Below are 14,569 nucleotides of genomic sequence, written 5' to 3'. Positions count from 1 at the left end.
TCTTAAATTGTTAATTCTATTAACAGCATCTGAATTAAAAAAACTTGTATTTTTATCTTGGCTATAAATGACTAAAAATCTAAAAATCTACAATAATAATTAACAAAATTATTTTATCTAAATAATTTAGTTGAGATTAAAGGTTTAGTTCATCGAAAAATCTAAATTATGAAGATGAACACCGAGCCGAGCCAGATAACGAACAATAGACTGGCTCGTTCACGAGTCAAGAACCCTTTCTGTCAGATGTGTCCGATTCGAGAACCGAGTAGCTGATGATACTGCGCATGTGTGATTCAGCGTGAAGCAGACCGACACACAGCGCGTCTGAATCGAACTGATTCTGTGCTAATGTTATGAGCGCGGGTAAACCAAAGGCTTGAATGAAGGGCAATCATAGCAAATGACATAATTACTTCGAGCACAAAAGAACCGGTGAACTGTTTTCTTCAACCAGTTTTACTGAATAGAACTGTACGAAAGAAGTACTGGTGATCTGAAAACCGATGCAACCTGTTCTTGACTCGTGAACGAGTCATTATCTGGCTCAGCTCGGTGTTCATCTTCAGTTCTCTCTTCACAGCAGTTCAGTCAGTGTACTGTTTGAGTAAATGAATTACTCCGGGATATTGGTTTGTTTGAACTCAGAGGGAGTGTCAGCCACATTAAAAAAGTTAACAGCTTAAGTCATTTGTGGATTAATTCTTATTTTCGAGGTTTCAAAAAATTCTAAATGACCCTCTGATGCCACATGGACTACTTTTATGAAGTTTTTCTTACCTTTCTGGACATGGACAGTATACCGTTCACACAGCTTCAATGGAGGGACACAGAGCTCTTGGACTAACCATTTAACACATTTCATTTAAACCGGAAATATTCAGCCAAACTGATTAGTTACTGCCATTTCTAAATATGAGCTACATTGCTGCAATATGTTGCTAATTTAATGATTTCAGACAAAATGAGGTATCTGTGAATTATATTATTTGTGAATGTTTGCATATATAACTCTGAAAGGGATTAATGGAGGCTCTTACAGCCAGTGTTCAGGCAGCTGGACAAGATGTGACTCTGTTACACAATCAACATCATAAATGCATTAAAAGCATGTTGAGCATCAACATTAAATGATGTACATGCAGGTTGACTGCAATAAAATCCAGCAGGAGCACATCTGTCTCATGAGATATGTCATTGTAGCACAGTGGGAAACTGTTCAAGATTGCAAAGCATCCAATAGTACTTGTTCTTTAAAGTACTACTGCAAAGCCAGACTCGTTACCATGATTGCGTCTGGCAATTGTTTACGTCTAAATGAGTTTAATTTACACTGGACAGATGAAACTGGATGGGTTTGACTCAAGTTAATTGGTGCAACAAACATCCTAACCACATTAAAGGCTCTTTCAATTATGCTTCATGTACTTTATTGTAAACTTTACAGTTAAGAAAAAAAAAGACTGAAGCTACAACTCCTACTCTTTAAAGAAAAAAATACAAAAAAATATGAAATACAAAAAAAAATAAAAAATAAAATAATGTGTCCCTGTGCCTCAGAGGTATAGCACTGTGTTAGCAGCACAAAATGTTGTGGGTTTAATTCCCAGGGAACACACATACTGGTAAAAAGCGTCTGATAGATGCATGAATATATATGTACAAAAAAAAAAAAAACATCATAAACCATTGAATCAAGCTTTAAAGGAAAAAAAAATGACAGTAATTGAACCCCAAATGGCTCTCTCTGAGGAACTAAGCCAAAGTAACACACACCTAGCAACCATACATTACTATTCATACTGTTTATAGGGTCACATGACCATGGAAGTGTTTTTCCCCTAGCTGTAGTGCTTTTTACTTTCACTCCTCGGGGTTTACACAAGGGGAAAAACAGAGAGATTGAGCAACCCACAGACTAAATCATGTGTGACTCCACCTCATTTCCCGTTCTGGGCCTCAAAACTGTGACTCAACAGCCTGACAGAGCCCCCTAATATGGCTTTCGATGTCGAAATCGACCAACAGCAGACGGTGTTGCCAATGAACATCTTTTCTAGGAGAAGACATCATAAACAATGGTGGACGGCGCAGGGAAAAGCTGAGGGAATGAACTACCTGTAGGCTGTCTCAGGTCTGGCTCAAAGCTTTAATGTGTTGGACAAAATTAGTGTAGTAATGCTTTGGACAAGAGAGCAAATACCAAGAGTGACGTCATCGCTCTCATTTACGAAATGCAATTACAAGTCTGTTCAGTTTATATGGGATCTTTTTCTAGAAATACTACAATCTAAGCAGTGTTATGTAACGCAGCATAGCTACTTTTAACAAAACACAGTTAATTAACCATGCAGCAATGCATATTATGGATAATTCAGTGAATTAATCACTTAACAAATTAAAAATGCATCATCTTATTTGACTATTTTCTATATCTGATGATGGGGAAATTAATTGGGGTTTAGAACCAAAATGCCATCAAAATGGATAAAATTCCTCTCAAATTTAAGATAATGGGGCAAAAAATGTCCCTGCACAATTAAACCAAATAAATGTAAGTATCTGGTTAAGGTATCTGACATAAAAGACAATAGAGATAATTAATGAGGTAAATATAAAAACTGCCCTTACACAAAGGTAAAAAAAAAACAAAGCCCCTTGAAATCTGTTTTTGCGGCAAATACTCCCCCTTAAAAGAAAAAAAATAATTTCTCATGCTGATGCAAACCAAAGATAAGGTTATTTAGAAATGATACCAGCTGCTTCACATTGTATAACACAAGGAAAAAAAAACACAAAAGACTTTTAAACATCATAAAAGCCAATATACAAATCGTAAATTGTACAATATTTGATATACACAACCCCAAAAGTTGGATTCCACATTAATGTACCAATCAGAGATGTAGACCTAGCTCCTTCTCAACACGTATTGTTAAATTATTCCATGTTTCTTTGTCAATTTCCATCATTGCATGGTACACACTGTCATTCTGTCTGGCCCTTGTCGAGATGTTGAGCTTTCATCTGCTTGCCAGAGTCACTGTAGATCAAATCCGCATTGTTCTGTCATTCATCAACTTGAACTTTCTGGGAAGAGATTCCACTAAATTTGCTACACACATTGTTGAACTATATTAAAATATGAGTTGCTTTTGATGTTCTAGGCACAAATTCAGTTGTATGCTCATCTAGTTTGACTTCAAACTTTGTTAACTTTGCGAATATGTAACTGTGTCCAACAAACACAATATTAAGGAGCCTTGAGAACAAATCAACTAATCCACACAAACTAAATCACAGACTTTGTTAAAAATAGGCTGAGTAAGCAGTAATTTGCATTCAACCAAAAAAAAAAAAAAAAAGTTTTCAGGTATTTGCATCTTTAAATTGTGGCTCACTGGAGTAGTTCACTGAAAAACGGCAACCTGAAATGACAACCTTACCTACAGTATATGGTTTATATTTTTTTATAAACTGCAGTCTCCATCGCCTTGTGGTCTTCACTATCTGCCTTGTTCCTTCAAAGAGAATACAGCAGGTACAACAGGCTAATAACACATCCTTTTTTTTTTTTTTTTTTTTGGAATATACACAACCATTTAAATGTTTTGGATCAGCTAAGATAAAAAAATATATATATATTCTGTATTTTTATTTTGAAAAATGCATTAATTTGTTTGAAAGTTACAGTAAAGATGTATAAAAAAAGATATATTTAAAATAAATGCTGTTATTTTGAACTTTGTCAAATAATTCTGAAAAAAGTATTGTGGTGTCTACAAAAATATTAAGCAGTATTTCACCAATGATAATAATCAAAAATGTTTCTTGAGCAGCAAATCAACATATTAGAATGATTTCATGTGACTCTGGAGACTGGAGGAATGATGCAGCTTTAAATACAGCTTTAAAATCAAAGAAACAAATTACATTTTAAAATAAAAAACGGTTACTTTGAATTGTAATAATGTTTCACAAAATGAATGTTTTTACTGAATTCATATAAATGCAGCCTTGGTGAGCAGGAGAGAAGTAGTGTACAAATAGATATAACTATTTGCTACTATTTGTTTCAAATCAATTTTTATTTGTTTTATTGATTCAGCTGTCATAAATGGCACAAAAATAAGACACCTTCAAGTGTCTTCATCAAGGGAAGAACAGTGACTGAACCTTCTTGGCTTTGTACCTAAACATTTGAAGTTTTCCATCATGCCACAGTTCTGAACTAGTGTAGAGTTTGTTGCTGTAGTTTTAAAAAATTTTCCATTACAAAAGAAAAAAAGAAAAGTGGGCTCAACACAAAACTAGAAGTGACATTCATGAACATGATATCATAATTGGATTACCTAACGAAAGGGATATTTCATAACAGGAGAAGGGAAATGTTGAGATAAAACATGCTTATGATCACGTGAGGTATCATGAGGAAACCTCTCACACATCTTTACCTCAGTCGATTCTCTTCAACAGATTCCTCCAGCTCTTTGACTCTTTTCTGCAGGTCTCGGAGTTTGACTTTCTTCTCGTTTAGGACCAGCACAAAACGGCTGTACAAGTCTCTCTCCAACCTCTCCTTCCCCTGGACGTACCTTTGCATCCTGTGGAGAGGGTGAAGACCACTGAGACCCACCCAAACACTCATGCAACCCAGTCTCCCTGAGCATGTGACAAGAGTGGAAATGATTAGGTAAGAGAGTGTTTGTATTACTTACAAGTTTTGTGTGTTTATAAGTGGATAAACAGTCATTAGTTAACATGGAAAACATGAAGAGCGTGTAGAACTGAACACCTGTGGTAGCTGTTTGCAAAATACAGGGCTATAAAGTCCTGTCAGTGTTGAGTAGCATTACAAATTCTCCATAATTTTGGTTTTGGAAGATGTTAGAGAGTAAGTGAGGTGGTGATGTCACTGCTGCTATTTCTCAGGAAGAAAAGATTGAAGCAATACAGTAAAGAGGAGTTTCTTGTCAGGTTGGCCTGGGATTTCCTCGTCATTCTCCACCTGAATGAATCATGTGCGCTCTCAGCCAAATATCAGCCTTTTAGAGTATCACAGCAAAGACAAACTAAAAAACATCTTGTGTACCAAGAGCTCCTTAGTAACCGTTTAAAAACACAGCCAAGACAGTCTTTCGTTCTGAATCATGAGAGATGATGAGGAGGGGAGAGGGTAATCCAAGAGGAAGTTGTAATGATGAACAGGTGAAAGGCTTGCGCAATCACATTTGTTTGAAATTACTTTTGGCATTACACAAAAAAGCGTGTGCAAGTTCCCAGGAACAAAGAAACAAATCAAACGCATATTCCTCACATTTGTAGACTTTTATTTTTATGCCGTAGTCCATTTATATGTTTGTAAGGTTTCAAGCATCAAAAAACAAAAACAAAAACAAATCATAATTTAGCTTTAAATTGAGTTTTAAAAATAACTGAAAAAATATTTAGAACCTAAAAATCAAATGAAATGATTAAACATCCTATTGGCCAATATAGATAAAGGCAAAAAATAATAAAAATAGATAATAAAACTATAAAAAACAAAAATACAAAAAAAGAAGTAAACCTTAAGTTAAGTTGACTTGAGAAAGCCTGACTAGAAAGATTGTATTAGTTTTATAAGCTTGAAATCTGAATGTTTTAAAGCCATGCAAACTTTATGCAATAGATTTCATATTTGTAGAAGCTGCTACTAAATATTTTAGCATTCATTTTGTTAATTAAGTTTAAATAGAAAATAAATAGGTTGGCTTTCTAAATTATTTTTAATATCAATATTACTGTCTCTATGTAAACACACACATATATATATATATATATATAATTACATATTATAGTTATATGCGATTAGTAATTAACAAAAATATATTTGTTAATATATAATAATATTACTGAATATTTATTTTTATTTATAATTTAACATATATATATATATATATATATATATATTACAGAATATTAATAAATGGTACGTTAGATAGCTCTGTTCTACAAATATTAGTATTTATTCCAAACATCCTTTTCTACAGCTCTGTAAGAGCTATGCGAGTTGAGGAGTATTGATCTGGTTTGGACCTACTCTTTGGTGATATGTTCCTGTTCTCTCCTCAGCTTCTGGTTCTCCTCCAGTAGGTGCTGGTTTTTGGCCTGTAGACGTGTACTCTGCTCCAGGCCATGCCTAATGAGCTCCCTTATGACTTCAGTGGGCTCAGGCACTGCCTGCAGATCCACCACACCGAGCCTGAACTGAGAAATAAAGAGAGAATGAGATTAATAATAGAAAACCTTGTGCAACCTGGCACCTGGAGGAGACACCTGCCCATCAGCTATTAGCATCCTGGCTGGAGACAATGCTTTGTTTTATTTGTGAATTAGTGTATAGGGAATTCACACTTCAGGGTTTCATTGCCCAATACTGTCTAGCACCTGGACAAACACACCGGCATTCAGTCTGTACTGATAAGACAAGCCAACCACTGTGATGAGGGCCAACAGGCGACAGCGAGTCTATGATCCTCAAATAGATGAACCCTGAAAGGACACACAAGGGCCGGACGCTCGGCCTGTAGTGTGTGACAATCTGTGAATGATAAGGACGACTGCACTGAAGAGCACTGAAGATAACAGACCTCAAGAGACCTGAGAACACAATGAAGTTCCAGCCGTCAACCTACTGAGACTGCTTCTTAAATCGAACACTTTTTCCTTTAAATGATTCTTGACAGTTGTTATCAAAAGACAGTAAGTGGGAATAAGCATGCAAATCTAGTAATGAATGCAGTCATTTAGCACACTTGCTAAATTGACTTTGTGCTTACAGGAACAATCATCCTGGGAAAATTGAAAGTCTTGACTAAAGGCACAATACTCCATTTTACCAAATTACCATTGCTCATCCAAAATAGTAATTATTCTGTCATTATTTACTCACCCTCAAGTATGACTTACTTTCTTCCAAAGAGGAGTTCCGCATGGTGTCCTGGAAGCTTTTTAGGGAATGGGGATGATTCTGTCAAGCTCCAAAAATGGGCTAAAAAGAAGCACAAAAGTGTCGGAAAGTAGTCCATTCCACTTGTGCACTATTTTCCAAGTCTCTTGAGGACAAACAAGAGTGTTTGAGGAGCAGACTAAATGCTACACTGCTATTGTTATTTCCTAATATTTGCCTACACTGTAGCTCAAATCTCCTTTAATATTATGGTATGATTTTCACTTAAATCTATCAATATTTTCTTAGAATACAACATTGAAGTAGTTCAAATCAATAGTTTGGTGTTTTAAATCATGCAATCATGCTAATGAATCATTCAGACCAATGAGTGAAACTGTTTGACTGATTCGTTAAAATTAAAATAATGAACAAATTCACTCAGAAATAAGACCCATATCAAGCCCAAAATACCTATGACTATACTAGGATGTGAGGTGAATAAATAATGACAGATTCTTTTTTTTAACCATACCTCTTCAGTTTTTAATGCCACACAGAACAAAAGAGCACATACCAACTTTGATGAAAATATCACATTTACACATCAGTAAACCAGAGATTCAATATGAAACCTTTTCCAGCCAGAATGTGATGTACCATCAAGCAACACTCACACTTTACATGATGAGCTAAGAAGTTCCATGTCTCAGAGAGCTTATTTGGACAAGTCTGTGTAGTGAACCTGGACAGAGCTGATTCGTCCCACATTGGGAAGCCAAACTTTGGAAACACACAGGCTGAATTCCTATTAAAACTCTTATGACTAAGACTAAGTGGTTCTATGCTTAAAAAAACAAATGGTTCTTTTTGAGTCACACAAAATCATCATTTGAACTTGTCTAACCGAACAATAAATGAGAAGACAAGCCAAAGAGAGATATATTTTTTTACCTCAAAACAATCACATCTTATAATAAAGATATTTTGATATGCATTACTGATTATTATTAAAATATTTGTAAAAGCATATTCCCTTTTCTTCAAAAGGAGCTAATTTGCTTAAAGGGTTAGTTCACCCAAAAATCTAAATTATGCCATTAATGACTCACCCTCATGTTCGATTTGGTGAACTGGTTAAAAAATATCCTGTTACATCGAATGAATCTCACAACAGACACGGAAGAGAAGACAATGCTGAATAAAGTCGTAGTTTTTGCTATTTTTGGACCAAAATGTATTTTTGATGCTTAAAAAAATTCTAACTGACCCTCTGATGTCACATGGACTACTCTGATGATGATTTTCTTACCTTTCTGGACATGGGACTGAGAGCTCTCAGACTAAATCTAAAATATCTTAAAGGGGGGGTGAAATGCTATTTCATGCATGAGTTTTTTACCCTGTGCTAAACATGGACAAAGTTTCAAAAATTAAGTTGTACGTTTGAAGGAGTATTTCTGTTCCAAAAATACTCCTTCCAGTTTGTCACAAGTTTCGGAAAGTTTTTTTCGAGTATGGCTCTGTGTGACGTTAGATGGAGCGGAATTTTCTTATATGGGTCCTGAGGGCACGTTTGCCGGAAGAGCGCGCGCTCCCGTATAGCAGAGCACTGAGAGCACAACAGACTTCACTGATCAGAGCGAGAGCGTCACGAATGTCACAAAAGGAGTGTGTTTTTGGTTGCTAGGGCAAGACAACCCTGCACAGATTACCAAAGAAAAAACAGCATTAAGGGACCAGTGGATGGAGTTTATTTTTACAGAGCATCAACAGAGTTGTGCAAGTGTTTGTGTTTTTCCCTGCATTTCGAAAATGCTTGTTTTACAAACAAGGCCCAGTTTGACGACGGATTTGCGTATCGTTTATTTCTTAAGGATGATGCAATCCCAATGAAAAAGTGTCAAGATTGTGTGTTGGAACCACAGGCGGTGAGTAAAACTGCTTCAAATATCTCTGCCTCCTTGTTAGTGCGTCCGCCTCCCATCGGAGACCCGGGTTCGAGCCCCGCTCGGAGCGAGTCGTTGCTGCTGCTCTTGTTCAGTTTCAGCCTCGGGATCTGATTCTGGATCATAAATAAACGGCTGAATCTGACTGTTGGCCATGGTTTGTTTTGGATGATGTTTTTTTCCTCACGGTAATGTCACAGCTTCCAAACGCTCTCAACGCAAAAGCCTACTGGCGCTCGTGATTCTTTAGCTCCGCCCACACGTCACGCCTCCAGTCGGTCGTGTTTTTCCGGGAAAAATCTTATGAATATAATAAAACTAAAGACTTTTTGGAGTTGTGACTTTTTGGAGTTGTGAAGGATGCAGTACTACTCTATAGGTACTCAAGATTAACAGGATATTGAGTGAAAACGAGCATTTCACCCCCCCTTTAAACCGTTTTCCGCAGATGAATGGAGGCCTCACGGGTGTGAAACGACATGAGGGTGAGTTATTAATTACATAATTTAGATTTTTGGGTGAACTAACCCTTTAAGCCTTGAATTTATTTAAAGGAACAGTTCACCCAAAAATTAAAATATGCTCTCAGGCCATCCAAGATGTAGATGAGTTTGTTTATTCATCAGAACAGATTTGGAGAAATGTAGCATTCCATCACTTGCTCACCAGTTGATCCTCTGTAGTGAATGGGTGCCGTCAGAATGAGAGTCCAAACAGCTGATTAAAACATCACAATAATCCACAAGTAATCCACACCACTCCAGTCCATCAGTTTATGTCTGTGCAGCTTTCTCTCCTGATTCAGACGAGACTTTTTCACTAGCACAAGAAACTGTTTGATATTAAAAACATCTTAACAATGGATTTTCTTCTCAGAAACACACAAGCTTTTGCTTCAGAAGACATTATCTGATGGACTGGACTGGAGTGCATTACTTGTGGATTATTGTGATGTTTTTAACTCTCATTCTGACGGCACCCATTCACTGCAAAGAATCAACATGGTGAGCAAGTGATGGAATGCAAATTTTTTTCCAAATTGGTTCTGATAAAGAAACTCATATACATATTTAATTCCCAGAGGATGAGTACATTTACAGAAAACTGTAATATTTGTGTGAACTATTTCTTAAATTATGACAATTTTTTAAACATTGACTAGTGGACTTCAGATGGAAAAGGCTGAAAAAGAAAAAGCAAAGCAGAACACAGCCTCTTTAAATAAGAAAAACTGATGGATTTGCTGACGGACGTGAGGTAGACACACCAAAGATGACAATAATCCAGAGGAGTTAAGGAAATGAAATGTTCCCCCAAAACAGTGACTGAGAATGACCTCTCGACAGAGCCAGCATTGTTTTTGAACATGGCTGGCTGGTCTGGAAAGTATTAGACAGTTTCATCTCTGCAATCAGTCAAGTGGCCGGCAGAACCCAGAGCAGATGCCATCATATCCCCGCGAGGACGCTGGGAACTGATCTCCGTTTGTCCCTATGGGAATGGTCGTTTTCTAGGTGCCACAAATGCACTAAACCACACACAGAGTGCTGGACCTCCCAAAGTTTCAAAGGAATTTTTCAGAGTCTGACCACATAAAAGTCACGTGGCTATGAAAACGTGCATCACAGCTAAACTACTATTATGAACAAAGACAGCTTTGCAAAAACCTGTTACAAATAAAGAAATAAATAAAATAACATATTTCTTAAAAAGATATAGCAGAAATTTTACATTGCATATCTATTTAATGTACAATAGCAAATATATCTATTATATATGTATAAACACACATACTGTACAGTGGGTATAGAAAATAATCACCCACTTTAAAATAATCTAATTTTGTTTCTTTGCAGAAATGTTTTTCTTTTATCCAGCTGTATTTAATCAATGCAACTTATAACATCCAAGCAAAAGATCATAACAGCAACATGTCAGAGAGAGAAAAAAAACATGATTAACTGAGTTTGGAAAAAGGATCAGCCCCCTCCTACAAAAGACTTGTAAACTCAATCAGGTGTAGCTAATCACCTTCTCAATGGCACTTTAAGCCATTTGACTTTCAACTGTGTTCAGCTGTGGTTATTTTCATCAGCTCAGAATGAAAAGAGCTTTCCTGGAGCATTTCAGTCCTTGGTTGTGCAACTGAAGCAAACAATCAACTATGGGTGGCAAGGCACTGTCAAAAGAACTCTGGGAGAAAGTTGTGGACAGGAGATAGATGGGATAACAAAAATTCAAAGGCTTTATCACTGCATAGAATCAAGGTGAAGTCTATTATTAAAATTTGAAAAGTATTTGATTCGACACAGACCTTCCCTGTGTACCTTTCCCAGTATTCGGAAAACCAATACAGCTAACCATCCAAAAACAGCATTCCTACAGTAAAGCATGTAGTTGGTAATATCCTGTTACGGGGTGTTTCTCTGCAGCAGGGACTGGAGGACGTCAGGATAGGAGATATGGATGGGGCAAATATCGTCAAATTCTTGAGGAAAATCTGCTGCCCTCAACACTGAAGGAGAAAAAGGTGAATGTCCTTGCATGTCCTAGTCAGAACCCAGACTTAAACCCCTTAAAGGGGGGGTGAAATGCTCGTTTTCACTCAATATCCTGTTAATCTTGAGTACCTATAGAGTAGTACTGCATCCTTCAGAACTCCAAAAAGTCTTTAGTTTTATTATATTCATAAGAGAAAGATAGTCTGTACCGATTTTTCCCGGAAAAACACGAGCGCCTAGAGGCGTGACGTGTGGGCGGAGCTAAAGAATCACGAGCGCCAGTAGGATTTTGTGTTGAGCGCGTCTGGAAGCTGTGACACAGATCCAGAGGCTGAAATTTAACAAGAGCAGCATCAGCGAAGGCTTCTCTATGTGGTATGTACTGAAACTGTATATATTTGCTTAGCGGTTTTGGAAAATGACTAAGTTCCACTTTGTCGTCTTTTTTTTTTTTTTTAAGCTGTAACGTTACATGTGGAAAGTGCAGTTTGATAACAATATCGCATGTTGTTTACTTGATGTGCTTACGCACTGATAGCTAAGTAAACAACACAGAGATATTTGAAGCAGTTTTACTCGTGCAGTTTGATGACAACATCGCATGTTGTTTACTTGATGTGCTTGCGCGCCGATAGCTAAGTTAATAACACAGAGATATTTGAAGCAGTTTTACTCACCGCCTGCGGTTCTAACACACGATCGTGACCCTTTTTCGTTGGGATTGCATTATCCTTAAGAAATAAACGATGTGCAAAATCCAGCGTCAACCTGGGCCTTGTTTGTACAACAAGCATCTTCGAAATGCAGGGAACAAACACAAACACTTGCACAACTCCGTTGATGCTCTGTAAAAATAAACTCCATCCACTGGTCTCTTAATGCTGTTTCTCTTTTGGTAATCTGTGCAGGGTTGTCTTGCCCTGGCAACCAAAAACACACTCCTTTTGTGACATTTCGCGACGCTCTCGCTGTGATGAGTGATTGTCTGTGCACAGCCTATCTCTGCTCTGCTATACGGGAGCGTGCGCTCTTCCGGCAGACGCACGCTCTTCCGGCAGACGCGCCCTTAGGACCCATATAAGGAAATTCCGCTCCATCTAACGTCACACAGAGCCATACTCGAAAAAAACTTTCCGAAACTTGTGACAAACCGGAAGGAGTATTTTTGGAACAGAAATACTCCTTCAAACTTAATTTTTGAAACTTTGTCCATGTTTAGCATGGGAATCCAACTCTTTAACAGTGTAAAAAACTCAGTATGCATGAAATAGCATTTCACCCCCCCTTTAAACAGAATTTAACTTTGTCCATCTTCATTTTAGGCTGCAAAGCAACAAAATGTGATTATTTTAAAAGGGGGTAATTATTTTCTATACCCACTGTATATACTGTGTAAATATATATTCATACAGTGCACAGCCTAAATGAATACACCCCCTCTTAAACTTAACAAATTCAGCTAATCAATAGAAACTCATTTAACCTATTCCAGGGCCCATATTTACAAAATAGATACTTCTGGGAATCCATACTCTGGTCTCAAGAGACCAACTCAATCATTTTGGATCCAAAAGCATCCAAAATGTTCTGGTGTTGCTAGAGGTGGAGTGCAGTGAGAAGTGCTTGGTACCAACAGTGATGTTCAGTGGTAGTAAAGCTCTTCTGTAGAGATGAATGAGTGCTGAAGGTGTGAGGGAGTTGTGCTTTATCAATGCTGGCATGAATTCACACACTACTGTGTGATGTAATACAAAAACTTGAAACAGAAGATGCTATCCTCCTCTCATTCCATGCATTACTGGGCATTTTTTCAGCATGACAATGAATATATTAATTCTCCCATGGTAAAAATCTTTCAGTGGACATGTATTTCACTCAATCTTAAAGGTCTTGAACAGCTGTGGGGGATTCTTTACAGACGAGCTCAGAGCATTTAATTCAGGAGTTAAACAGGACAGATGTGATTTACATATATGTGTGTATATATGGGATGTAAAATATCGATTAATTCCATAATCGATTGTCGTTTTAAATTAACGATCAATTAATCTTTAACCATAATGCTGCAAAATGCATCTTGCAGGCAGCAGTCACTGGCATGACAAGATGTGCAAAAGCCACACACACACACAAACAACGCTTTCTCACTTGAATTAATGGGGTTTTAGTCTGAATAAAATGCTAGTATATATATACACATACATACATACATACACACACATACACTAAAAATGTTTCTAAGTCTTCTCAGCGGTGTAACACTGAAGAGATCAGTTTACTTGATGACGGCTCAGTTTAAACACATCCACATGTGTTGGACAGGAGTTTGTGTAGCCTACCTCTGGGATGCAGAGCATCAGTGTCAAGCTAGTTTACAGCTGTGATCTTCCACACGCTGCCAGGAACGCTTCCACATGTGCCACAAAAAGATTTGCTTCTGCGCCAACACATGAGAAGTGCTAAATAATTAACAGCAAAAGGAACAAAAGAAAGAAAAGCAGGGTTTTTTCCCCTCAAGATCCCCCTGAATGTTGGTCTGATAGCAATTACAGCATTTACAAATACATGGGGGCATTGAGAACCAAACCATGGCAACATTTAAAGTCCCTCATGTTTGCTGTTTGTTTGTTGGATTATTTGAGTAAACCGGATCATATCATTTTGGAGTTGGCACTTGGGTCTGCATGAGAAACTACGATCAAATCAAATACTCTGAGGTACAGATGGTAAGCATTTCATTGTGGGCTGTTTAATTTAAACCAATCAGATCCTTATTTCCTTACCAACCTCACCTCATGCCACCTCCATGTGCCCTATCACGCCACAACATGAGCAACAGGACCAACAACTTTAGGAAAATGTGGTCCTGGCAGAGGCCATGGGAACTAACGTCCTTTCATCACTGCACATCTGTTTTTCACCAAAAAAGGCAATGTTTTGTAATGATATTCTTCAACACTAATAAACAAAATATTCTTATAAATTATAAAAAATAAATATATTATATATATTACTAATTATATAGCTATAATTTCAAAATCCTTGGCAGCCCTTCGGAGAAGCATTCTTTTGATTTTGGTAGCCCAAAATGAATTTAACTAGCCCAAATAAAAGAGAAATCATCTGAACTTCACTGGGGACAATTCAGCATGATAAAAATGTCTGTGATTGTATTTTTTCTTCAAATA

General features: G+C 37.2%; 1 protein-coding gene across 1 annotated transcript in view; it reads right to left on the bottom strand.

The window, feature by feature from the left end:
* Positions 1-14,569, bottom strand: part of xrcc4 (X-ray repair complementing defective repair in Chinese hamster cells 4) — a 35,046-nt gene that overhangs the window by 10,286 nt on the left and 10,191 nt on the right. Inside the window, exons 4-6 of the mRNA XM_052607219.1 lie at positions 6,083-6,249; positions 4,455-4,604; positions 3,479-3,521 (exon numbers count right to left, since the gene is read on the bottom strand). Of these exons, the coding sequence (XP_052463179.1) occupies positions 3,479-3,521; positions 4,455-4,604; positions 6,083-6,249 (360 nt within the window). The remainder of the gene's footprint in view (positions 1-3,478; positions 3,522-4,454; positions 4,605-6,082; positions 6,250-14,569) is intronic.

The sequence above is a fragment of the Carassius gibelio genome, chromosome A10 (assembly GCF_023724105.1).
Source record: "Carassius gibelio isolate Cgi1373 ecotype wild population from Czech Republic chromosome A10, carGib1.2-hapl.c, whole genome shotgun sequence".
Classification (NCBI taxonomy): domain Eukaryota; kingdom Metazoa; phylum Chordata; class Actinopteri; order Cypriniformes; family Cyprinidae; genus Carassius; species Carassius gibelio.
The sequence above is the reverse complement of the archived record's forward strand: the minus strand, read 5'-3'. Positions and strand labels throughout refer to the sequence as shown.